Raw genomic sequence first — 26,124 nt, 5'->3', positions numbered from 1 at the left:
TTCCTGATGTGGATGGCACTAATTGGATTATTATTATTTTTTTTTAGCAGGAAACACAGTTGCGCAATCAGATCAAATCCAAAGTGACCAATAAGAATTAGAGAACATAAGATAGTCTTTATAAAGTATAACTAGCTGATGGGGTAAGTCTACATTTTGTGTGGGTGGGTGGATGTCTGTTCTTTCTATCTTTGTCACATGTTTACGTTTTCGGAGCTGATGCTCAGCAAAGTTAGTAATTGGCCTGCCTCAGACTTAAAAAAAGAATCCAAGTGTGTGTCTGCCAACCATCAGGCATGATCACAACCATGACCATGACTTTCAGGAAAGGAAGACCACACAAACCCTTATAGAAGTCACTTGGCATCTGTTTTCGTGGCAAGAACATTCATATTTTTAAAGATCTTGCTACATATAATATTCTAAGCTTATAGTAGAATTGCGGCTTTTTCAAGCAAGAGCTAATCCACTAGCCCATGAATAAAATAGAGAAACATCTAAGGGCATGACCCCTTAAACCCAAAAACCGGAGTGGCACTGATGTGCAAACTGAAATGTTTTTTTAAGTATATGCCATATAAAGAAACAAGCTCCAACTCTACTTTGATTGGCCGACCAGATATTAACAAAGAGTAATTGCATTCAGATGCTAATAAAAAAGCTGAGCAGTACGTTTGGGAATGCTTTGAGAAGACCGAGAAGATGTGGAAGGTAGACAGAATGAGGTCTAGGGTGGATCACTTTCATATAGACTGGCAGACAGTAGGGGCCCGGATAATGGGCAAAGCATGATTTATTAATGGCTGCTTGTTAGGGGAACAACAACAAGGTAGTGGTTGCGCTAACAGACCAAGGTTACATGGGTCAAGAGGAGAGAAGACTGCCTGCCTGGGTGCTTGCATTCCACAGCCCAGAGGCCACAGTAACAACAAACGCACTGAAATAACAATGAGTGTAAGTTCTGACGGCAGCTTGTGAACGGTGCAAAGTGATATTTATGCAGAGACTGATGTCGTAATTAAGATTCGGCGATGACTTGAAGTGCACGGCCGAAAGGCTGAATCACGCTCGTAAATGACTCATTTCACATGTGGGTGCAAGTAAATCCAAAAATAGTTTTAATCCAGATCACGTATTTTTTTTTTTTGTGGTGGTGGATGTTTTGAAGCAATAATTGTAAAATTATACGTCAACAGGGCTGGCAGTTGTGGGAGTGCAAAGTCGAGCTATTACTCAAGCTACATGATATATATTTTACACTAAGCATAGTCACTGTTGCGTGAATGCAGCATGAAAACTGCTAAAATGGGCGTTAGGAAAAAAAAATAAAAAATTCTCTGACAATATATCTTTCTATGCTTGATTGACTTATAATTGAGCTGCCAAAAAGGCAGCAGTCTGCGCTGTGGGGAAAGAAAATGTCAAATACTTTTTTAAAAAGCCTCCTTTTCGATGTTGGGGAACATTCGTGATGGGAATGCTGGGTGAATATGTGAGATTTAGAACCTACTGAAAACAACGTGAGAAATGGGAACGAGAGGAAAAACCAGCTGGTAGACATCGAAAGAACGTAAATTCTGGAACTACTTTATGGCTTTTGAAGGTTCAAATACAAAAGTGTGACCTTCTATTGGATTGAAATTATTGCTCTGGGTTGACCTAAATAGTCATAATCATTTTTTGTGATAATAAGATTTTTTTTGGGGGGGTGAGACAGCACGTTTTGCTTCAGTCATACTTTTTAATGAGCTTTGAGCAGCCGGTCTGCTTCTTTTTGAGTATTCTGACTATAATTAAATTTTGACTCCCGTTTACTACAATAGTCACTTAACGAAGACGGGATACAGGAAAACAAACATACCAAGAAACAAATCATGATACTTACTCCTCCATTGTTTTCACCATTCATGACACATGTCCATGAATGACTACAAGTCTGAGTCATGTTTATGAAACAATGACACGGTCATTGGACAGGAAACAAAGGCAACCTGGAGCTTTACGTCATGTCCGGCAATGCCCCGTTTCGAGATCCATGACACTAATTATGAGCTTGGTATTATCTCCAATCAGTTAAAAAATAAACAAATACCAATAAGAATAGAATAAACATTGCAGTCAATAGCGGGAACTATGATAAATTATTAATGTGACTCATAAAGTATAAAAAGCTGACTTACTGTATGGCGCATGCTGGTGTATATAATGATGCCATTGTGAGTTGTTCAATAAAAAGGCTTTTAAGTATCGACAGTTGGGCTCTCTCCAAGACGGCGTTAATTATTCATGTTGTGTGTGCATGCAATCAATGGTAGCTGCCTGACAGCGACCTGCTCCAGCTTTCATTGAATCATTCAGACACTCCAGTGACTCTTTGCGGCCATCAGATCCTTTCTGTCTAATATGCTTCCAGCTCCTTAGTAATTTCCCCCATTACGGTCCCCGAGGAACCCTTAGTTCCCGGGCCACCGTGTTCTGATCCACAATGTGCAAATGCAGGTGTTTTCTTGACAATACTAAGTGTTAATCAAGTTTTCCTTCTGGCGCTATCCTGACTTCATAAAGCCGATGATCAGGCTCTAAGTCCTGGGTACGGGCTAATTTATTTTCATTTCAACCTGCTGCAGAGGCTCCTGCTGTTCATCCTCTTAGGCTTCAAAGAACACAGTGGCACATACAGGAGGATAATATGCACAAATCTCCCACCTTCATGCTCCTCTGCAGACCTGAATTTCCATGAGGAAGGAGTGAGTTGATGAGTGAAGGAGAGAGGTAGAGAGTGAGCACAAACAAAAAAACAGAAAGGCTTGTTTTAAAGGATTAGCACCTTCATCCACTAGCGGAGCTAGGATTTGGATTGGGGGTGGGGTGGAGGGGACATTGGGTGGCCAAGATTCTTTCAGGGTTTCAAAAAAAAAAAAAGCCCAACAACTTCAACATCATCATCACTAATGACAACAAGCAAAAGTAGGCAAAAGAAATGTCCAGGAACCAAAAGGTCACCTGTCATGAATTATAAAACAGTTTTCCACAAACTCCAGCCAGAGAATGATAACGAAATAAATAATGAATGGTCGTGATGCATCTCACGGTACACTGAGATGATTTGTACGTGCCGCCAGAGGACCTGAGCTTGTTACGTAGACGCAGACCGACTTAATGAAAGCGGAATGACAAATTCCAGTCTTTTAATACCACTTGTGATAATTGGGCTCGTGCTCAAAGTGCCCGTCACAAGTGTACACGCTCCTCAGACGGCATAAATTACATGGTAACCACAGACTTGGCTCTTTGGTTTGCTTTGACATTAGAAGGATTTTGATCCGATTAGTATTGGAGAATCGAGCCAGACCATTAGAGCGCATCCATTTTAAAATCCACATTTTACTGCCAAATCAAATTTTCGATAGGATCGATACTGTATAACAAGGGGAGTCTTGAGTGACAACAAATCGTTGCGGAGGTCTTTCGGCTGGAAAGGAGCCACGTTGGGACGAAGTATTCGAGAAACATCGGCCGGAGACGAATATTCCTGGACCGAATTTTAGCGTGGGAAGAAAATGTAACAACAGTTGCGGCTGAAACTAGAAAGTATTTTTGCTTCCAGGTCCACTCAAGCTCATGCTGTGTTCTTCCACAAGAGAGCGTGGGGCCCTTCCAGACCTGCTCAGTCACCCATAAATCCAAACGTACCCAACAAAAAAAAAAAAAAGCATGTATGGGAGAACACAGCACCGACACACAAACATTCTCTCACTGATTAAATTAGTTTGAAGGAGCACCAAGGGATCCCAAGACAATATTTTCACTACAATAATAAAAGAAAGGCTTGCTTATAACTCTCGGCAAGTAAATATTTGCCTTGCGGTCGGCTCTATTATTCATCCCCTCAGGAATATGTTGGGGCCAAACTTTTCAGCATTGAAGCAGAGAGAGTTGGAGAAAAAAAAATGGAAGGAAAAGAAAAACAGTCTGGGAATTTACAAGGCCCGAAGGTACTTTGGATCATAAATCAAACACGCCCCATTTGCATCTAGGTAGTGGTCTGGCTCAGTCACTGAAGGTGCTTGTGCTGTCACTTGGGCTCCTCGATTTATTCCCTTACAAAGCTGGGAAAAGCTTCTATCCAATATGGTGTGTCGAATAATTTGTAGTTCTTAATGATGTCTTTTGTTACCTGTATCCACTCCTTGTTTGAGTCCTGCTCGGGGGTCCACGCGTTCTCATAGTAGTTGAGTCTGGAACGCTCAGAGGACCAGCTAGGGTTGTACTGGGATGAGGCCACGATTTGGTCGGATGTTATCTCACCAGATTCCATTCCCAACGGGTCACCGCAATCAAAGTCTGAGAAAGGAAGGTTGACAAAATGATGAGAAGGCGAGAGACTGTAGCGCTGTGCTGGCTGCTGCACAATAGATGGAGCATCTGTTTTCACTGTCTCCTAGTTTCAGAGCTCATCTCTCGGGAGGAGGATGCCACATAACAAGCACTCAGTGCTTGATGTCCAGAAAAGAACTTCACATGCTTCACTAAATCCTTTCTGTTTTCATTCTTTGCTTCAGGTTGGAAGTGTTCTGCATTAGGAAGTAAAAATGTCACCGTAAAATATTCAGTCCAGGCTAAGTTTGTCTTTTTTTTTTCCACTTGGGACTGAATCTGCTTCCCTCATCTATGGGACTTTCTTTTAACATGCCATTATTTAGTTTTGACTTGGTCTCTTGGGAGAGTTTAGGTGAATTTACGATCTGTATCTCGGGGTTGTAAATCGCAATCAAAACGACCCGGCGAGCGTGTCAAGAGATGGTTGATGTTGTTTTGTGTTGACATGGGGCAGCCCTTTCCGGACATACCAAACCTGGAGGTTACGGATCCAGCCGGGTCAGGTTGCGGTCGACTCAGCTAACCCCGGGAGGTCAGACATGCTGACACCTCAACAGGCGGCGCCATTGTAATGGCCAGCCAAAACAGAGGATGGTCCATGGGTCACTATTCTTTCTTTCGAAACTTCCTTAAAAAAGAAATGCGATCATGCATGTTGGCATCTCACTCCTGACGAGCGAGTAAAAAAAAAAAAAAAAGACAAACGCTCCGCTTTTCCCTGTCTGGTCTTGTCAAACTGACATTTCATCCGTTAAGTCGTGACTTTGAGAAACACAAAGAGCCGCTTGTTTGTAACCACCGGCACAACCTGATCAGGTGAGCTGTCACAGCCTACAAGGCACCGAAATAAGATAAATGTGAGCTGACACCTTATCAACTTCATCAATGACTTGCAGCTATTTCAAAAAGAAAAGGGAGGACTGTCTTGGTCCATCGCATCAGCTAATAAACTCGGCTGTTTTACCATTTTATCATTATGAAAAAGTCAACCTGAGCTTAGATTTGTGATAAAAACAGCTCGAGTATCTTAGGGGGGGGGGGGTAAATCAGCAAAGAATGACATCATCACAATGCCTTACTTCTTCTAATGTTTGTAATCTATGGTTCCCCCCTTAGGGTAAAACTAAATCCTTTGGAGATGATTAGTAGATTTGTTGAATGTCCGACATCTCCCGTGCTAGTCAAAGGCAGACTTTGTATGTATGTGTTAAGGGTGGTCTTTAGCCTCTGGGCAGATTTATGACTCTTAGCTGCCCTGTCTTTCTTAATGAAATGTTTAGTTGGAGCGTTTTTGTACAATGGGGTCAGGAGGTCAAACGCAGTGACTGCGATGCCGCATGTTAAAACACCAGACGTGTGTGTCTGTGTGTGTGTGTCTGCAAAATGGAGAATCTACATTTTGGGTCACGTCTAGGCATGTTGTGTGTTAATTTAGGACTTGTAAAACATTCCACAAAGAAAACAGTGCTGTTTCTTCTTTATGTCATCTAATCATGATGATGATTCTTTTTTTTTTTTTTTTCTCGAGTGTGTTTACGCCAACTCACCCTCTGGAACGGTCCTTTCAATGACTGTGAAGTTGGCAGAAAAACCCTCCTTGGCAATAGCGCTGTCCGTGTTGATTGTAAGCGCCAGGATGCCAGTGTAAGAGATGATTCTTCCGGGTGTGTTTTGTCCACAATACCGTCCAATGTACGGTCCAACTAAATTGGACAATAAAAGAGGGGAAATTCAGGCAAATGCTAGACTGGAGTTTGCAAGTCATGTCACAAAATCAAGTCAGTGAGCCAGGTACAAAAAGCCGCGGCACAGGGGGGGGTGCTGACAAACGCAACGACCTTGCTCTATGCGCTCTGATCCATGTTTCTTTGTAAGAATGCACTCGAGTTGGTGTGCTGAGACCTGTGGCTTATCTGTGATTACTAATGCTGTGATCAGTGGCGAGTGTCAGTACAACCTCCCTGCAGCTGGCTGTCATCCCAAAACACGGCGCTCCCTGTCTATCAGATGGATAAAAGGTCAAAGGCCAGGCCCCGGGGATTTTAGGGAGCGCACCGTGACGGCTCAGATTAATCTTTGTAACCGGTCGCAAACGCAAGATGTGCGGTTTTAGACAAGTCTGAGCTGGACACAAAAAAAACGCATGTTAGTGAGGAAGTGATCCAGCAGGCACCTCAGGATGCTCGAAAAAAAAAGAAAAAAAATCCTCCAGCTGTTTACTGTTAGCCAAGGCTGTCTATCACATAGAAAAACACTTCAGTGCTGTGATAACTTGACAAGCTGAGGTGGTTTTGCCCTGACAAGATTGACTTGTTTATGTGTCATGTTGAGCCGAAACTGAGACTTCAGAATAATACAAAACATTTGTTTGTCTCTCTCTAGTGGCAAAATGTCCAATTTCCAGTCAATCCAACAAAATTAGCATTGAAATCGACAAATGTTGTTCTTTATTATTTTTTAATTGTCTCCTGAGGGAGACTAAGAGAAACGCTCACCTCCAGGAAAGCCATCCCAGATTTCCAGACGATCATAACGGCAGAACACGCCAGCTGGAGGCGTTGGGTCAGGTTCCAACTCAAAGCTCTCAAACTCCAAGATCATTTCTGACATCCTTGGGGCAAATATCATAAAAGTACAGTCCAGGTTGTTGGGGTACTTTTCTGGAAAGCCCGGTGATTTTATGACACCACTATTGGAGGTGAAGTTCCTGGAACATTCAGGACCTGCAAGGAAGAACAGGAAGGAGATTTAACTTTTTAAAAAAAATAAAAAAATAAATCATACATAGCCATCAATGGTATAAATGTCGGTTGTTATTTTCTAAAACAAAATACCGTAATTTTCGGACTATAAGTCGCACCGGAGTATAAGTCGCACCAGCCATAAAATGCCCAAAAAAGTGAAAAAAAACATATATATGTATATAAGTCGCTCCTGAGTATAAGTCGCCCGCCCCACCCAAACTATGAAAAAAAACGCGACTTATAGTCCGAAAATTACGGTACTCATCACAAATAAGCCTCATCAATATTGAAACTCAAATCCAACATTTGACAAAGCTTCATGTCAAAATATTTACTCCCGCTTTAAAGTGCTTAGTGTCAATGGCTTAGCATGAATGCATTATCCCTGTTTTAGCATTAAATTAAAATCCAGTAAAAAAAAAAAAAAGGCGCTGACAGCCGCAGAAAAGTTTTGAAAGAGTGACAGAATAAGTTTGTGCGGAAGAGTTCTCTACAAATGCAGATTCTCAATGACCCTGCTTCACATAAGCACATATGTCATCCTGAGCAATCATTTGGAGCTATTAGTGGCAGAAATGTGCCTGGGATAACATCATTTTCCCGCTCGCCTGACAGCCTGCAGAAGGGGTTGACCAAAAACATAATTGCAAGGACTTTTTTTTTTTCTTTCTGCCTGATGCAAACCACCAGGCTGCATTTGTCGTAGCTGAATGCTGTAAACTGCTTTTGACACTCAGGCATCTTGCTTGGCCGCAAATTCAAGCCATCATACACGGCGGGCTTTAACCTGTCTACTTGTGGGGGGAGAAATTAAAGGGAGAACCATCTCCATTTGCTCTTAATTCAAGTTGAAAACCCGGACAAGGACCGTTTTAGAAAGCTGACATTTAGAGCAGAAGTGAAAGTGTGCCCTTTGAAAACAGTGGATGATAATAATTTCACAGCTTTTTGCACATATTTGAAATGGGAATACTTTGAGGAGAAGGATCGGGTCACTAGTTATTCCCCTGGTTTGCTTTAGCTCGAAAAATGTCAGTTGAATGAAGGGAAAAACATGAAAATCTCATTGACCGTCTTCTCTTGACAGAGGAATTAAATTTTATTTTAAAAAGACACCATCAGGGGCAGCCTAGAGCAACGTAAAAAAAAAAGACTCCTTTAATAGTTGTGACTCAAAATTTTCTTTTCTTTCTTTGGCTTACACCATTTATGCCCCGCCCCCTCCCCCAAGGAAAGGAAAGCACCTCTTCCCTGCGACACCATCAGTCCCCAGACCATGAGAACAGCGATCCATGATGACAAGCAGCATTGCAGGAAATGTATATCCTGTTGTCAGCCAAGTACACGCTCCCTGCTCCCAACTGACTCAGCGTCTGCTTGCTTTATCGCCCAAGATGTTTCGATGTCTCCTGGCGGGATTTACCCGCAGGGTCAAAATAAGTAACAGAAAGGGAATTTGTGAGGACTGAGTCAGGCCGAGCTCATCGCCGAGCAAGACGAACACTAAGATGTGTCATCGCATCTGAGACAAAGCAGCCACAGTCGTCCAAATATTGCTTTTAAGCAAACTACATTTTATGACAGCGAGAAAAGAAATAATGCTGAGTGACAATATCCAACCGGGATGGCTACAATATTTATTGCGAGCAGTAATGGATTCTTTGAGCCCACCATTGAAATAAGCCTGCTGTGTTGGTGTGAGGAGTAAACAAATGTCACTCAGGCTCATTTTATTGCAATTTGGCCCAAATATGCCTGTCAAATAATATTTCTTTGATTTTAGCCTCGCCAAGAATTTAGCTACAAATAATTATAAGTTTTGAGTAACATTTTCATGTCCAAGGTTCTTTTTAGATAAAGAGCATCTATATCAACTCAATGTTCTATAAGGGAGAAATTCCGCCGTTCCAGATGTCCTGTTTCACTACCATGAAAAAAAAAAACATTCCACAGTGCCTTCTTATGTCTGTGTTTAGTTTACACAAAGCTGTAAAGCGTGTCGTCGGACAGTGGAAAGAGTGTAAAAAATGAGGCTTCTGTCTTTCACTTAAAGTTTCCATTAGTTCATCACTCACGCTCCTCGGTCAGAAGTTATTAGCATCAAGAGCGATAGGAGAAGGTAGAGTCAGCTAAATTGTTGATGTTCTAGTCGTACTCCCCGACCTCCTGGAACCGTTTCACTTCTATCCTCCTTTCGTACTCCTTCAGCCTGCCGTGCTAATCAAAACTAATAACAGACGGAGCTTAAAGATATTTTCATTCTGACAGAGCGTTTAAAATTCTTTCAAGTGTCTGCAATGTCACCCCCGCGTGGTCCAATCAAATGGATGACTGTGTTTGAGGTAAAATGTTGCAGTCTCCTCCTGACTGCCCTCAAACAGTCTTTTCTATATTTATATATATTTCCATGAGCAAGCGTCTCTTTGTGTGTTCTTGTGTGTGTATGATGACAGCATGTCTCAGTGCCAGATGTGACCTGTGCCACTTGGGCATGAAAGCTAAATTTCTGAGCCCCACCCCACACACACCAACACACACCTTGAGTGTGTTTTTACAGGTGTGTGCAAGTAAAAAGCACCTTGACTGTTTGTGGTGCAAAAAAAAAAAAAATGCAATAAAGGGTATTTTTCTGTTCAAAGATAGCAGTCATGTCAGACGGTCCTGCGGCAGACTTAGTCATGCTTCTGAGTAATTGTAATGATGAGCTTGAATGTGGTTGGTGTGTGTGAGGGGGGAAGTGGAGGGGTGGTCCACAACGGCAGTATCGAAGCCACCTCGCCCACTTGAATGGGCCCGCAGCCAGCCTTGATGTGGCTCTATGCAAACTGCCAAGCTGCTAAAGGAAAACATATGTCGAGCCAGCATGCTAACATTTAAGAAACACTTGCAGATTGTATCGAAAAGGCTTTGTCTTCTACAAGAGGAAAACAATTATTTATGACGATGAAAGATATTTTGTTTCGGTCAAATCACACCATTTGCTGAACATTTTATCGAAATGCTGTGTTGATGATATTTGAAACGGCTTTCAGTCACCGCCGATTCCATCAGAAAACCCAAAACAATCTCCTAACCTTAATTTCTGTTTGTGAGTCTAGGATTATTTCACTTCCTACACCCTGTGGCACTTCCTCTCCATTTTCAGTGGAGTGTGGCTGCCAATTTGCAAGCTATAAACTAAATAGCCCATGCTAATTAAGATGGTTGGATTGGATCGGAGTGGCTGAGAGACAGATGAGGACCCGACCGTAGAGTGCGGCAAAACAACCTGCTTTTTTTCCAATTAGACACTTGCCAGACTCCCGTGATGAAGGCCAGGAGTACCAATGTTTGCATATTTCAGATATTTGTGTACATTTATTTACCTACCGTATTTTCCGCACTACGAGGCGCACCTAAAAACCTCCAATTTTCTCAAAAGCCGACAGTGCTCCTTATAATCAGGTGCGCCTTATATACGAACCAATATTGATCCACTACAGCAGGCGTGTCCAAAGTCCGGCCCGCGGGCCAAATGTATATATAAGGACAAAGTTTAAATATGGGCCATTCATTGAAGGTGCATCTTATAATCCGGTGCGCCTTATAGTGTGGAAAATACGGTAGTCTTTAGTGGAAATAGGTACACCAGCCAGCTCATGTAAATATTTTTGGGACGTGATCCTCTACGAAGTGTGTTTACATAATTTTACTTTGAGTGTATGTTTAATGTCAGCGTGACCTTTGGTTGCGATGAAACCGTGACAAAAGGCGGTGCCAGTCTCGGAGCTTGACATCAAGTGATGGCTGAGCCTTTAATCATAGAGTAATAAACATCCCGCATTCTTCACTGGCACGCACAAGTTGGCAATTCCTTCATTATCAGATCATCTGCGCATCATCATTAACGTTACATGTGTTTGCCAACACAATGTTTTCCCAGCTAATACTCTGCTTGTTGATAAGACGGCGCTAATCAGCTAGCTTTGTATCCCTTGCTCGACTTGGCTCTCTGTCTCCGTCAAAGAATCCGCACACTTAATTGATCTCAGGGCCTCATTCTTGGCTCCCTGCTCTGCAGTAGTCAAAACATGGAGTCTATTCATAGCATAATGAGGCTTTTGGTCGACTGAGAAATAACAGCTCCTCCGTAGATGGGGGGCGGTCCCGTCAGAATCGGCAGTTGGTGCTGTTTTTCCATCTTTTTTTTTTTTAATTGGTCTTTTATATTTAATACGGATTGCTAATTTGGTCACGTCGATTTAACAATCGTACGACCTACTGGGAGCAAATCCGTTTCATTAGATTGGGAAAAAAAAAATGTCTGGAATAGTCCTTGTATGTCCTCAGCTTTTTAAGTATGCTACATTACTTTCACCACCAAGCCCCTTCCACATTTCAAATTCAAATCTATGATAATAGATGGGACTGGAAAATACCAGACTAATCAAAGGAAGAATGTTGTGGATTTAACTGGTCTATCAAGGGGGGGATCAGGCGGTGCGAGCGCCGATGAGCTTCCATTTGGTGGGCTGGAGTGTCACTTTGATCTTGTAAATGGAACCACGCTCCACCAGCTGCGTTGCTGCACACACGTATGTTGAGATTAAAATGAAGGAGGGGACCTTCGCCGACCGTTCATCATGTCTTTGAGGTCAACGGGGGCCGTCCCGTAGACGTCTGCTAAGGGTAATTAATGAAAGTGGTAGTCACTTGCAGATGTGTTTCAAGCCTCCTCCCTCTTGGAAATAGAGAAGCATGTATCCAATATGTTTATCACTCAGTCCCATATATGCACTTTTTTTTTTTAGTTTCCTAAAATATGGCCTCTAATAGAGTGACATCCGACATTGGTGCAGCTGGCATGGAATCGATTCCCACTTGATGGCCCGTTCACCACCACCCTGCAATTGACTGGCAACCGCTACAGGGTGGAGGCCGCCATTTAGCCCCAAAGTCAATTGAGATAGACTTTAGACTCCATGACTATAAAAATGAAGCTGCATTGAAAATGAATAGCTAGAGCCAACCTGAAAATGGTTTAAATAATTGCTAGCAGTTTCTTGACCGAAAAGAAAAAAAAAACACTTTCTTGCAGACACCAAGTTCAGACAAATCTAATAATGCATTCACACAAAATAAATAGCAGAGCAGTTGGGGAACATATGTGAATCATTGGTTTGGAATGCAGCATATTGCATGCCATATTGCAAACATGTCATTTTGATGCTTTGCTGCCTTGCTTGATCACCAACAAAGCATGAAATTACAAAGACAGCCTCAGAGATCCCACACATGAATATCACATTTCGTAATTACAAGTTAGTCTTAATCCGTGGAAACATTTATCCAAACAACCTGACTTACTAGATCCTTCACATTTCTGGGAGCTTGAAATGATCATAAATTCACAATAGTGACAATGTTTTGCTTCTGCCTACCCGTTTTGAAGATCTCATATCGTATGGAGAAGCCTGCTCCGTGGGTCTCGTAGTCGGAGACAAACTTAATGAAGAGCTGGTTTCCGACGGAGACGACGGGAGATGGGGCGATCTTGCCGCAGTACTTGCCCACCAACTGACCGCTCTCATCCACGCCGTCTCGGACTTCCACGTAGTCATACCTGAAAAAAAGAGCCACCATGAGTTACATGGCTAAACACATTTATGATTTAGTCGCAAATATTTGTGGTCATCATTTTATTCTATTCTACACACACACACACAAAAAGTGCTAGTCTTGCCATCTATGTGCATTGAACCTGCAGAGCAGGTGCCAAATCTATTAAAAACGCACACGCGCGAAAAATTACATGCCGATGGAATTTAGATCTCCAGCACCGGAGGGGGAAACAGCAGACTAATTGAGTCAGAACTGGATTTAGAAGCAGATAAGCTTTGAAATTGGACTCTGGGAAAAACGGAGACATGAATGCAAACACACGCAGAGTGTAACGTATGCAAAAATTGAATGAGATTATCCAAGGCGGTCCAAATACCCTCCGGGATGTTAATATGGTTGTTGTTATTATTCTTTGAGAAATATTAATTTAATAGTCAGCAGGGATGGACTCAAGTATACCCGAGACCCTGGTGAAGATAAGTGGTATAGATGGATCGATAGTTGGTTGGCATTTATCTTTATTGCAGAATTACTTTGCACTCATGAAAATGTGGCAGTGCAACTCAAAGCGTTCGACGTGCATAACATTCCACCGCCTGTTCTCCTCTTCAGGTGATTTACAACTGACAAGACAGGAGTTCTATTTTCTGTTTTTCAAAGCCGCCAAGGCATCTGAGTCTTTTTTTTTTATTCCTTTTTTCCTGTTTCCTGCCTTAAAACTTCTGCGTACTCTTTGTTTCCCGCCAGCTGTGAGAACAGCTTCGCTGGTGCAACTTTAACAAGAACCGCTTTGTTTCAACTTCTTTATCAAGTGCAATAAAAAGATTACAAGGCGCACGTAGTGTTTACAATGTTATTCTCCCTGAAATGTGGTTTCATGGTCAGGAAGTTTGCTTTTAAAGAATCTCCCTAAACATTTTGGGTTAACGATGCTTGTTACTTTCTCGGATGCAGGTGCTATAAATTCGTTTAAGGTTTACTAGTCTAGTTGGCTAACGCTAATTTATATTTCCCAATATAGTGAATCTGCTATAAAGGGAGCATAGATTAACTTTAATGCCGCATGCTTGTTTCTGATTTTTTTTTTTTTTTTTTGTCACCGTTCAAATTAGCTCCTCACACCTCCAGGAAAAATGCTTATTGCATTTTTAATCTGTCACATCCTGTTTCATCATCACCTCAGATGGTGCTGTGACAAAATGGGAATCCAGAGAGAATAGATTTTTTTATTTCTGCGTGCCTGCTCCACTGTGTGCACTAAAAAGATTTGACAAAATGTCTTTATTGCTCCTTGATGAGTGGATTTCTCAGCAAGACCTCCAGTAGTTCCGCATCAGTGACTCCACCATCTCTACGCTAATGCAAATCCATTTAGACTTATCATCTGGATGGCATTATAAGAAAATTGCTTGGTGGGGCAATTTAACACCTCCCCTGTCTATTTTCGTTCCGATTACACCTGTGAGGATTTATTTCAAAACTTGAGAGTCTTTAGAAATGACAGAGGTCATGTATTAGTCTCCTATCTATAATCACACAGGAAACACCGCCCGGTTTTGAGTCCCAAACGGCCCCACTTAGTTTCGGGGTTAGCCCTAACCTGTCAAGTTAAAGTTGCATTCTGTCTCTCTGGGCCTTTTTGGGTGTCGTGTCACGTCATATAACTGCAGAAGGTGTTGTTCTTATGCCTCACGACAATATAATTAGGGGGAACATTGCACCTATTTATTTGTCTTGTCTGCTCTGGAGCCGCACATTCACAGACAAAATGGTTTGTCAATCCAATGGGGAAATTAAAATGAAAAAAGAGAGAGGGGGTGTTGGGATGGGGAAAGGGGCTGAAAGTAATTCTCTACAACCTTCGCTTCAGTGACTCAGATGTATTAGCCTGCCCTCTTTACCCAGGCACACAGTGAAAGCAATTGGCTAGCATCGGACGAGAACATTAGTAGCTTCTTGCAGAAGCCAAGAAGAAGGCAACAAACGCTCAGCGTGAGAATCGAACATTTATACCGCTTGCAGTTTTTCCCCATTGGATTATTTCACATGCCGCCTCTGAAAACTTGATTTTTTTTAATCAGTCTCAAAAAGCACAATGTAAACCCCTAAATTGGATCCTGGCTGCAGTTTAAGAGCAACTGCCATGTCTTTTTCTGCAGCTGTCCTTTTTGAAAAGCTCTTGTATGAAAACATGTCACCTACAACATGTTCAAACAGGGTAACACTAAGGGCGAAAAAGCCTAAGCAACTGATTTGTAGGTCTGGGAGGGCCCCAGAGGACTCGAAAAGGAAAATTAGCTTTTGTCAGCTGTCAGGAAAGTTGGGCCCACATGCTTACTAACTGTCACTGGGGGCACAGTCACAACATCATTAACGCTTGTGCACCATGATCGCTGAGGTGCTTTTTCCGTGTTTTGATCCTGGCTCAAGTAGAATGCTCTTTCTTCTCAACATTCCTCCTCCATGTAAATCTGGTCCGCATATGAAATTCATTACCCTTCACTCGAAACCCTCCCGACTCTATTTCCTTGCGTTGGAATATAATCTGGGAACTAATTCACTCCTCAGCAGTCAACATCCATATGAGAATATTATAATAAAAAAACATATATATATCGCACTGCTGTATGCCCACACCATAATCAATGTTGAAGTATTCGGATGTAGAAATCAACACAGCAGGATAAAACAAAATCAGAGCCTTTTCAGAAATGGTTCCTTGTCAGTGAGGGAAGAAGGGCGTGATTACGTCTCTCACCACTCCATTGCCACAGGGATGGTTGGAAAGATAAGAAAGGGTAAAAATTCCCTGGCCTCGAAAGCGCAGCTGTACCCAACCAAACGTTCCTCTTTGGCTTTCACACCCTCAATATGGCCACACTCGCTCGGGAACACGTTTTTATCTGCCAATGTTTCTGGTTTTGCGGCCTAAGCATTTTCCTAAATAGCAATTATCACCACTGATGGAAGTAGCCAGCCTCCATATATTCATTTTCCAAATTACTCTGTCGTGTGATCTGTAGACGACAACAATCACTTGAATGATTCCGGTGATTTAGACTCCATTATTACATCTACCCACTTTGTATACACTATACAGAATAATCCTTCATTGAGATATATGAGGCCACATTGACGAGAAGTTTGCTATATTTTCTCGACTCAGTGCAGGTTAACGCAGTATAAAAGAAAATGTATAAAAATAAATGTTATGGTTTGCAGTGCTCAAAGAGTGTGTGAGAGCGAGAGCGTCATTTCTGTGGGCCATTACAGGCGGCCCATTTGTCCCACCTTGACATTTGAAAGGATCTCTGATTGCAAAGGAGAGAGGAGCAGGCAAAGGTGAGTAAAGAGAGAGGTCTCCTCAGGGGTCGGTGACGTGACCCAGATCATCCGCCACTGTGGCAGCGATTTGAGGTCAAGGGTAAAACTAACAGGGTAAAAGGAGGGCGGCAAGTGGCACGGAGAGACTATTACGGATTGAATGTCTGTGTTAAGATAGTTTTGGTCCTGCCTCTGCCTTATCACGTAAAAACATCAAGTGCATGCTTGACTAAACATCAGCAAACTCTAAAGCTTCTAGATTATTCACGCTAGCATGATAATCCAATTTAAATAGGAGAATATGCAACGATGCTAGATGATCATAAAAATCAACGGGGAGTTGTCGCGAGGGATTTAGGATGCTTGAAAAAAAATTGCGGTACTCGATTTAAATGAAAACCCGTAATCTACACTGCAACCAAAATCACGGAAGATGAGAAAAAGCAACAGATCAGAGCATCAGATCATCCATCTGAGACTTTCTGCTTGTACAAGCGAGCGACGCCAAGGCGGTAATGAGCTGCACGGAGCGGACGACATTCAAAGTGGGCCGAGGACGGGGAGGAGGCGAGTTGAAACTCAGGTCAACCCGAGGTAAAAGCTGTTGGGCGCTGTTCAAATCGCTCTCGACTGTCACAATGGCCAGGAAGGAGAAAAGAGGAGTCGTGGGTGGGTGGCTTTGAGTCCATTAGAAAGAAAGCGACTTTTGGAGGGAGCTGGTGATAAAGAAACAAACCCAATATAAACATATAAAGCCATTGAATCAGACAGTATTGACTCAGCATCAGAGATTCATATTTTTATCAAGCGTCATTTATTTTCATCATTTGTGGCCAACTAAGAACTGGACACTCTTTGAAATTCAAATAACCATGTGGCGTCCGTGTCTACTTCAGTCGAGGATCACAAAATATTTCAGTATGTTCTCTCAAATTTTAATCTGTCAATTTAAAGCAGATGATTTGCTGCTTTTTAAATGTTAGCTGCTCCAGAAAAGACAAAGCTGTGAAAAAAAACAGCGGCGGCAATGAAAAAGAAAGAGCCACTTAAGTGACACGAGATCAAGCTAAGAGCAAACAAAGCGAGAGATTGTGAGTGGCTCCAACTCAATCAGAGCGCAGCAGGCAAGCGCCCCATCAATCACTGTCTGCTTGTCCTGTGGCCGAATCACGCCACAGTGAGTGGTGGACAACCAGCAGCGATTTGAAGCCTGCTGTGTGAAAACACAGTTACCTAAAATCACCCAGAGGATCTAGAAGGTCTGGGGCCTAACTTCCTACTGCAAACACAATAGATTTCCCTCGGATGCATCTACATCACTGCCAGCCCTGTCAAAATTGATCTCTGACGTCTATAGCCGTCTATGGTAGTGAAGCAGTTAATAAAATGTTGTCATTTCAATACAAAATCCATTCAATTTCCTAATCGTACTTCTTTTTGGAGAAACATGTCGAAACAATTTACAGAGCAGTTTCCCGGCCCGGATCGGTCTGGCGCTGGAAAGAAGTCGAGCAAGATGAAAGAGTAAAGGAAAAAAAAAATCCAGTGTGCCGATGTCTGAGCAACATTCCATCCCTCGCAAACGTGTGTTGCGACAACCTACATGGTGAGGAAGACTTAAAATCCGCCGGGTTTATTTCCGAACATGGCCACCTCTCTCCCGCTGTGAGGTAGGGGGACTCACCTCCCGGTTGTGGTCCGATTGTGCATGAATCAAAGTGGTGACAGAGCAGCGGGGAGGATGGCAGATGCCACAGCCAGGAAGCTTTTCAATCAGGTTGCCCTTCCAAGTCTAAGCCAAGGTGAAACACTTCACAGGCAGATTTAATAAAAAAAAAAAAAATAGCCACGGTCATTCGTGCTGCTTTCTATCGCACATGTGCAGAGTTCTGCTTTAATCCTGCTCATTACCCAGCGAGTAACCTTTTATGCTTAAAAGTGATGAAGAAAGAAAGTAATGGGAGTGAAGGTCAACGGTGTGTTCCTCTATGCTGGACTCTGGTTAATTGATAAGGTGAGCACTTAACATTTATACGGCTGTATTATTTTTTTTTTTGCAACGGCTGACTACTGTATTTTTGCAAGGGGCCGCTATCAAGATGTTGACAAAACATGTTTGCAGTAATTGTTGCGTAGCGCAAACAAGAAGCATTCAAAGTAGATTGCTCTTCTTGACGACGGGGAGGCATTTCAGGCGTAATTTCACAAGCAATTTGATTTCCATTGTCGTCGACTGCGGTGTGCAAAATACCAGGTGCATAATTTAGGGTACTTTTGGGGAAAAAAGGTCATCACTAAAAGAATTGTCGCCACTTAACACACTGTTTTGACAATTGTAGCTGTGCTTTGGACTCCTGTGATATTTGTCATTCTTGAGAGAACAAAACATATCTTTGAAATTACTCGTAAGAAAAATGGAAAACTGCCATTAATTTGATGTCATTTTAAGAAAAATATGCTTTTTTTTTTTTTTTTTTCTCTATTATTTGGTCTTTCTATAAAATTATCTGAGTTTGTGGGGGAACTAAAGTACCGGTGGTATCGGTGCTTGGTATCGGTTTTGGTGACTAATATCAAACATCCTTATGAAAGAAACAACACTCGATTTGGTATCTGTTTGCTTTTGCCTGTATAAAAATATGAAATAGTAAAATTGTAGTCTGTTTTAGGAGTATGAGAATTTTTTTTTAGGTCACCACCATAACAACAGTTAATAAATAACCACGCAGTCTGCTTGGGTGGCGGGAGTAGGAGAGTTTAGACTAGCATGGAAAGTTCCAGCCATCCAGGTGCACCTTCCTTGAACATGGAGCTCCTATGATATTCAGATGGAGAGGTTAATCGGATTTACAGAGGAGCTGACCCCAAAGACCCTTCTGTCCTTTACTCTCACTTCCCACTAACAGGTGGCACTCTTTGTCAGCGGCCTTTCAAATGTCAAAGGAAGAGCTAACAATAGATCCAAGCTCCAGTCATACCCTGCTCCTCCTCTTTCCACCGTGGAGTCCAAACCTGGTTCGGAAAAACCAGGATGTTGTCCGCCGGAGAAGAGTGCACAGCAGAGACTGTTTGCCTCCCCGGCAGGCCGAGCGGCTTGACGGGAGCGACACGGTTGGAGATCTGAGTGGGCGGGGTGGAGTAAAAAGGAAGGCTACCATTCATTAGAGGAAAGAAATGCTTTTGGAGCTTTGAGCTACGGCCACCTGAAGGCAGGGGGGCTTCTCCAGATGCTTTCCTTCTTTCACCTTCACAAAAGGCTGCTTGAGAAGGCATTCTTGAAATAACTTGGCTTACTACCACGCCGCCATATATCTCGTCGACCCCTCCCACTGTCTAAGTTACTTGGAATTCTTCTCCATGGAATCCAGAAAACTCCAAGTCCCCCATTCCCAGCCATGATATGAGACCGACCGACTGGCTGGCTGACTTGCATTGATTTTACAGGACATGTTTTTCGGAATGGTCAGCAAATGTGATGTTATCAATGATTCATAAGGACTGTCGGGATCATACGTATTGAAAGCTCCTTCTCCTCCATGACTCAAGCCTTGGGAGCGAGATGGCGAGAACAGCCTGCAGCTACAGATGGACGATTGAAGCTTTTTGCCTGGCTTCGACATTAGCAGATTGCTTAAAAACTGGATTGCTTTGCAAAAAAAACACAACCGTTATTTTAATTTCTACATCAATTGCGCTTTAGAGTCTGTTTGAACGGTTTTCTTCTGCACGGGCTCCCCCCCCCCCCCCCCATCACTTTAAACCACGCTCTGTGAAAGTCTACAACGGTGCGTGAAAGGTAAACACGTTCCGCATTCAGAATCGCAAGGCTCACTTAGTCGCCTTATCTTTGTGATGAAGTGCTTTCCGACTTCTTCGTCAGGACACAGGCCCGTGCACTTCCCCAAACAAAGCCCACAAGGGTATCGCACGCATACAACAACACCAATGCTATTTCTTTTTTTCTCCAATCAGCGCCACTTTGAGTGCTTCTTGTTTGCTTTTCTGATAACGGCCATGTTGGAGGAACATGTGGTGCATGTGTGTTCCATTTGCCCACTAATTAGATTGCAAAGGATGTGCAGTGAACCGTGGCACTGTAGCAGCCACCCCACATCTCCTCCGCCTCCATCCACTCTGCCAGTCAATCAGATAAGAAGGCCATTCTGTCTCTCTCTCATCAGTGTCCATTTTGTAAAGGCTGATTTGGCGAAGGGTGTTGCGACATGGACTTTGAAAAAAACCCATAATACAGTCTTGCCCAAAACAATCCACCCACATGTGACAAATTGGTATATTGTGAAAAGAGCAAAACCTGAACTCCTGGCTAAATCACCCACACAAGCTGGAAAGTAATGTGGAGTAAAATTCAAGACCCATGGAAACAGCTCCATTATAAAACCATTAAAAATGAAACATCAGTGCATCTGGTTAAAAATAGAAATAGTTTGAGGTCAGGACATCCCGGCTTTCCAGTACAATCTCAACTAACTGGCACTCAACAGTCAACAATCAGTGGCAGGAAGTAAAAAAATAAAATAAAAATCCGGAATGATTCAAAATCCCACCCTCTTGTCATCCTTGAGCCTTCACAGACTAGATTCCTTTTTTTTTTTTCCCTCTGCCTGTGCTGAGACACAGGAAATTCATTCCTGGCTAATTTGATTAGCATGATCATTGTGGCAGGCATCCCCCCACACTCCTCCTGTCGCTTCCTCACCCTTAGACAGTTTTATAGTCCCTCTGGAACTGAAATCTGAACCCAAAGAAGAACCGTGGCACATCTAGTCCTTAAATACACCGAATCATAAATCAAGGTAGGTTAAATAGGTTAAAAGACTAAAATCCTGGATTAAAAAAAAATGTAATCAGATACAGGAGCCATTCAGGGAAGAACAAAGGAAGAGCAGGTCCAGGTTTTTGGGTGGAGTGGGGATACAGTAACAGGATCCAGCAAAGCCCTCTACTCTCTTGAGCCCTGCAGCGTAAACAAACAGCTGAGACAGAGCGGGGCAGAGGCTCCGACACACGCACCCAACCACACACACACACACACACACACACACACACACACACACACACACACACACACACACACACACACACACACACACACACACACACACACACACACACACACACACACGCATGCATAGACAAGCAATCAGAGCAAGGCATTCTGCCCAGCTCAGGCGCACCTCCGGGCACCCACAATGACATCGACTCATCACATTAGCTTCTGTCTCTGGTTTCATCTGCTCAAACTATCAATCCGACAACAGATTGGTCGACTTTGCTGAGTGGGACTGCTTATATATATTTTTTTTAAATTCATCTTAATTTTGACAGAGATCTTGAAGTATGAAACCAACCTGAGAACATGATCTATTTTTTGCAAACATTTCACTGGAATTTGGAACTTCAGAGGATAGGAAAGAAACAAATATTTGGTCAAGACTTACAGTTTTGCTATGAGTCATTGCTGCAAAAAAAAAAAAAATCCCCTCATGTGATGATTTGTCTGCCCAACTCTGACAACAATACAAAACTTTTCTCAGCCCAAAACCACGTGGCTCCTCTATGCCACAAAGACAGGAAGTAAGGACATTTCACAACCACAAAGCTGGGTGAGACCTTCTGTGTGCAGTGCAAGCTTGAGGTCATACCAATCGCTAGAGGGCGCAGTTTCACGTGCAATATTGAGGAACGGGGACGCTTAAACAAAAGGGACTTATGTCAACTTCACTTTGACAAACAGTCCCACTTATTTATTTTTACTACAAATTTAAACTATTCGTCATCTATCATCTAATTTAATTGCATTTATGATGTTAGAATGCATTAAATAACTTTTATTTCATAATTGCATTCTAGATATATAGATATATAAAATATTTTTTTCTTTCCAGAACTAGTTCTTACTTGCACTCCCGATCCTCCAGGTCAAAATGTGGATTGAAGTTGATGAGGATCCGCTGGTGGGGGCCAGGGGCCGAGATCACCCATGTACAGCGCTGAGAAGAGGTGTAAGACTGGGGGTACCCGGGAGATGTGAGGTAGTTGGCGTTTGAGATTCGGATGTTGCCTCCACATTTGTCTGCAAAACGGGAAATGACCAGCATTTAAAATTGAGCCAAGTATTGTTTACAAACGAAATTAATGAATGATCAAATATAGACTAGAAAGAAAGTGAGCAGTTTTGGCATGCAAAAGAAAAATATTTCCAAAAATGTATTCATCTTATTTAGCAACTTAGTGCTTAGTGAGTTTTCTCATGGCGATCAGGTTAGTTTTAATGTAAGTAAACAAAAGTGTAACCAGCAAAAGTGATGCTAAAAGAAATTGGGAAGGCGAAATTAATTAAAACGCAGGGCAAAAATGTTTCAAAACATCAAAGTAAGTAATGTGTTGAATATTATATGACTTATAAAAAATGTAAAATGTATCTGATGTGAATTTTGCAGCATATGAAAAAGTACGGGCAGACTTTTTAACTTTAATATAGAATTTATAAAGTCAAATTGTAAAAACTTTTGCTCTAGCCACGCGGAGCTTGTGAACGTTCACCAGCGTATCAGTGAGGATCCAAAGGGGTTAATCTTTAAATATCTCTATATTAGGATTAGCAGAGTAAAAGGATTATTTATATAGACATCAGATGTCACTTACCGTTTTTGAAAGCCTTGGCCACCAAGAGGAATCCCATCAACAGGACAAAAACTAATCCACAATGCATCCTCGTTTTGAAAACCCAAAATAAGATTAGCACAAAAAAAAGATCCCAGACAAACTCATCCACTTTATGGCTGGGAAAGATGTCCAGTCTTATCTCGGTAGTAGAAAAAAGAAATAAAAACGAGTCACTTGAAGTGAAGCTTCTGCGTTTTGACTTCAGGTCGTCGCTGGCATCCTGTCATTCAGCTCCTGTTTCCTCTCGCATCAACCCACTGCGCTTTGCTTTCTCGCCCGGAGTTGGCCATATCCCCACCACCGGAGCCAAGGTGCGCAAGAAACGATCCACTCCCTCTTTGCGTCCTTTATTTTAGTCAGACGAAGAGTTGGCAGCGCGCAATCCTCGGCTGTGGAGAAGACAAACGCATTTAAACAGGAGTGTTTGGAAACTTGTGCGCTTTTGACAACTCAGGAGCAACTTTGAGTGGAGAACAGAAAAGGTTCCTTAAATATCCACCACCTTTTACCTACATGACAGGTTAAGGTTGGCTATGCATCTTTTATGCGTAAAAGCGGAGCTGCGCTCTGGCTGACAGAGCGGCAGTCGTCCATTAAGTGGAAGGAATGCCTCCCTCTCTCTCTCTCTATCTCTCTTTCTCTCCTCACCATCTCTCGCTTTTGCCACCCTCTCTTCACCCCCTGTCTTCTCTTCCAGAGGAGCACGCCATTAATAAAAGACGCAGCCTTTCAACAGCCCTTCCAGCAGGAATATTCATGGGACATTTTCACCAAATTGATTTGCACTCATTAATCAAGTATGAGAATGTTATTTTTTTTATCAGTCTAACTTCAATGTGATCATTCTGCTCAAATCACTCGGACCACATCACCGCTTGTTGCAACGTCACTTTCTGCGTAAACTGGTATAATACAGTTTATTCTTTGACTTTTTTTTTTTGCACGCAGTGGTTATCAAGATGAGGCAATGGGACCTTGCCCCCAGCACTGACATACAAAATAGCACTCTGAAATTCAGAGGGAATCAATTCAAGCATAAACGATAGGAGCGGAATTGTCTTGGTGTTTTACTCAAGGCTGCTTTTATGGGGTCACGCAGCTCGATTAAGAACAAAAGACGGCTTGTATTCATGTACATAAACCTTCTAAATTGTGTACAATCGCCACTAATACCACAAGGAGACACATTTTAGAATAATGTAGCATTCTCCTGGATTTATTTCATTAATTAGAAAATCGGGAAAGTTGGCAGTTTATAGCTCGTTTAAATAACAGCCTACCATCATTTAAAGGCTCACAAAACATCATCTTATTTACGTCATAAGAATAATAAATATAGGAATACATATTATAGTCACCTCACCTGTATGGAGGAGCGTGCATCGGTGCACTTCCAAGCTGCGATCCGACAGACTGCCTCAGAACGTCAAATAATCTTAAAGTGGTCTTTTAAAGAAACTAAAATAAGTTAGACGCACACCCAACCGCCCTTTTTTTCATACCGAGGGAGAACCGCAATTTTGCCGATTTTCCTGCCGCGTAAAGACGCGCAGGCGATGCCCGAAGACTCCTTGCTGTCTTCCCCGCATTCAGACGCGCTTGTCGGGGCTGCCTTTTGCTGTTCGCTCCCTCGGTTCTTCCGCGTCTCTGTCTCACGGCGAACCCAAAAGTGTTCCACTAGGTTGAAACGATGGATTTAAATAACATAAAGCAACAGATAGATCCAATTGTGCAAGTTTCTTCCCGTCCGCGTGTCTTACGCGCAACACTGCTGCCGCTGCTCTGATGGAAAACGCCAAAGGTTTGAGTGCCTGCCAGCCCCGCACGCCCCTTTTACGAGGGATGAGTACGCGCGCGCGCGCGCGTGTGGGTTCACGCAGCTGTCTTTTTTCTCTTTGAGTCCGATATACATTTATTGAACTTCATGCGCTGGCCCAAAGGAGCTTGAAGGGCACGTTTGAAATGAAAATTTCTTGCAGTTGTGGGAAGAAATATACTTCTGATAGTTTCTGATATTTGCACTTCAAGTATTGAGTAATTTTTCTAACTTTTACTGTTACTTCATCTGGCTCATCATTAGAGATTTTTTTTTTTTTTTTTACAAATTAAAAAAGACTCAAATGGAGATATATGATTATTATTTTTATATATTATTTATATATTATATTATTATTATTATTATTATATAATGCTGTTTGATGTTGAGAGCTCCCAGAATGATTCATAACAAATTGTAATTTTAAAATCCTAAATTCCATTTCATTACCTTTTAAATTATTAAAAGTGCTACTGCACCAGGAGAATTGACACAAAGGGATGACAAAAAAACAACACAAAAGTGAATTGGGAATTTAAATGTGCCTGCATCTACACTTGTTGCTTTGTCCTTCTGGCTGGAGGCCAAATCTAGTTTTAAAAAAAAAAAGCTTGCTTCAAGTTGCACCGACTCCAAAGTGAGCGTTTCCAGCTGCAGGTTTGAGTAGTTATGAACCTTGTGCCCTATAGGGGGCGTCGGGTGATGGTTAGCAGTCCCCCTCAAAGACTGACAGCACAGCTGCTTCCCAGACAAGTGCATTTAAGTGGAATAAAGCTTGTTGTCAGACTTAAAGCACAAAGCATCCTGTATGCGTTACAATCCGATTCCACGTGGCACAACATATTTCAGCAGCAAAAATTCATACATGCATTTTCTTTGAACTTGAATGAATGGTTGTAATATGCGCTCGCTGGCCTTGATTGAGTAAAGCCTTTTAGTATAATACAAGCCTTGGATGCAAAGAAGATAAAAGTACAATGTTTCTTCCACCCTCGAAGAGAGCAAGATTTACAGTCCCATCCTAACTGTAGTAATTATTCTTACTGATAAAGCAAATGTTAAATTGACGACGGGAAAACTAGCCTTTGGTGTCCTCGGGATAACAGGAATAATGTGGATAGTCATTTCACAAGGGTGCCTGACTGTGTCATCCGAAATGAGGGCTTGATTGGAGAGGAACAATAAAAGAACAATTTAAAGGATTTGCTCTTTCTTATATTACCCCAATAATCTTTTGTAGAGCCGGGTGAATAATTACTTTTGGTATAAAAAAAAGCAGACGTTTTTATTGCTGCTGAAAGCGGTGGATTTGATTTCATTAGCATTTTTTTTTCCCCTCTTCAAAGTACGCTTTTCAGGTTCAGGCTATTTGGCTCAGGAGGGAACATTCCAACCTGGAGTTTGGATTGAAAAATCTGTTTTTTTGAGTCTTATCCCAACAAGCCGTTTGCAATTAAATACTTTGGGGCTATTTTGGATGAGAGGTTACAAAAAGGTTTTGAATGGAAGGAAAACATTAATGTACTGCTAGCGCACTCTTTACAGCTCAGACCTCTTCCAAGGCCATTTATA

General features: G+C 42.2%; 1 protein-coding gene across 3 annotated transcripts in view; it reads right to left on the bottom strand.

The window, feature by feature from the left end:
• nrp1a (neuropilin 1a) overlaps positions 1–24,559 on the bottom strand; it is a 36,888-nt gene extending 12,329 nt beyond the window's left edge. The window contains exons 1-7 of one of the 3 annotated variants that reach the window (XM_061265829.1): positions 24,100–24,559; positions 22,716–23,125; positions 21,969–22,143; positions 12,545–12,726; positions 6,876–7,103; positions 5,928–6,083; positions 4,178–4,344 (exon numbers count right to left, since the gene is read on the bottom strand). In XM_061265829.1, the coding sequence (XP_061121813.1) occupies positions 4,178–4,344; positions 5,928–6,083; positions 6,876–7,103; positions 12,545–12,726; positions 21,969–22,143; positions 22,716–22,782 (975 nt within the window). In that variant the 5' untranslated portion in view covers positions 22,783–23,125; positions 24,100–24,559. Of the gene's footprint in view, positions 1–4,177; positions 4,345–5,927; positions 6,084–6,875; positions 7,104–12,544; positions 12,727–21,508; positions 21,614–21,968; positions 22,144–22,715; positions 23,126–24,099 lie in introns of those variants that run through there. The other 2 variants (XM_061265830.1, XM_061265831.1) reach the window with 2 other exon arrangements.
• Positions 24,560–26,124: the final 1,565 nt, after the last annotated feature.

The sequence above is a fragment of the Syngnathus typhle genome, linkage group LG19 (assembly GCF_033458585.1).
Source record: "Syngnathus typhle isolate RoL2023-S1 ecotype Sweden linkage group LG19, RoL_Styp_1.0, whole genome shotgun sequence".
NCBI classification, from domain to species: domain Eukaryota; kingdom Metazoa; phylum Chordata; class Actinopteri; order Syngnathiformes; family Syngnathidae; genus Syngnathus; species Syngnathus typhle.
This window is presented reverse-complemented; position numbering and strand designations above follow the sequence as displayed.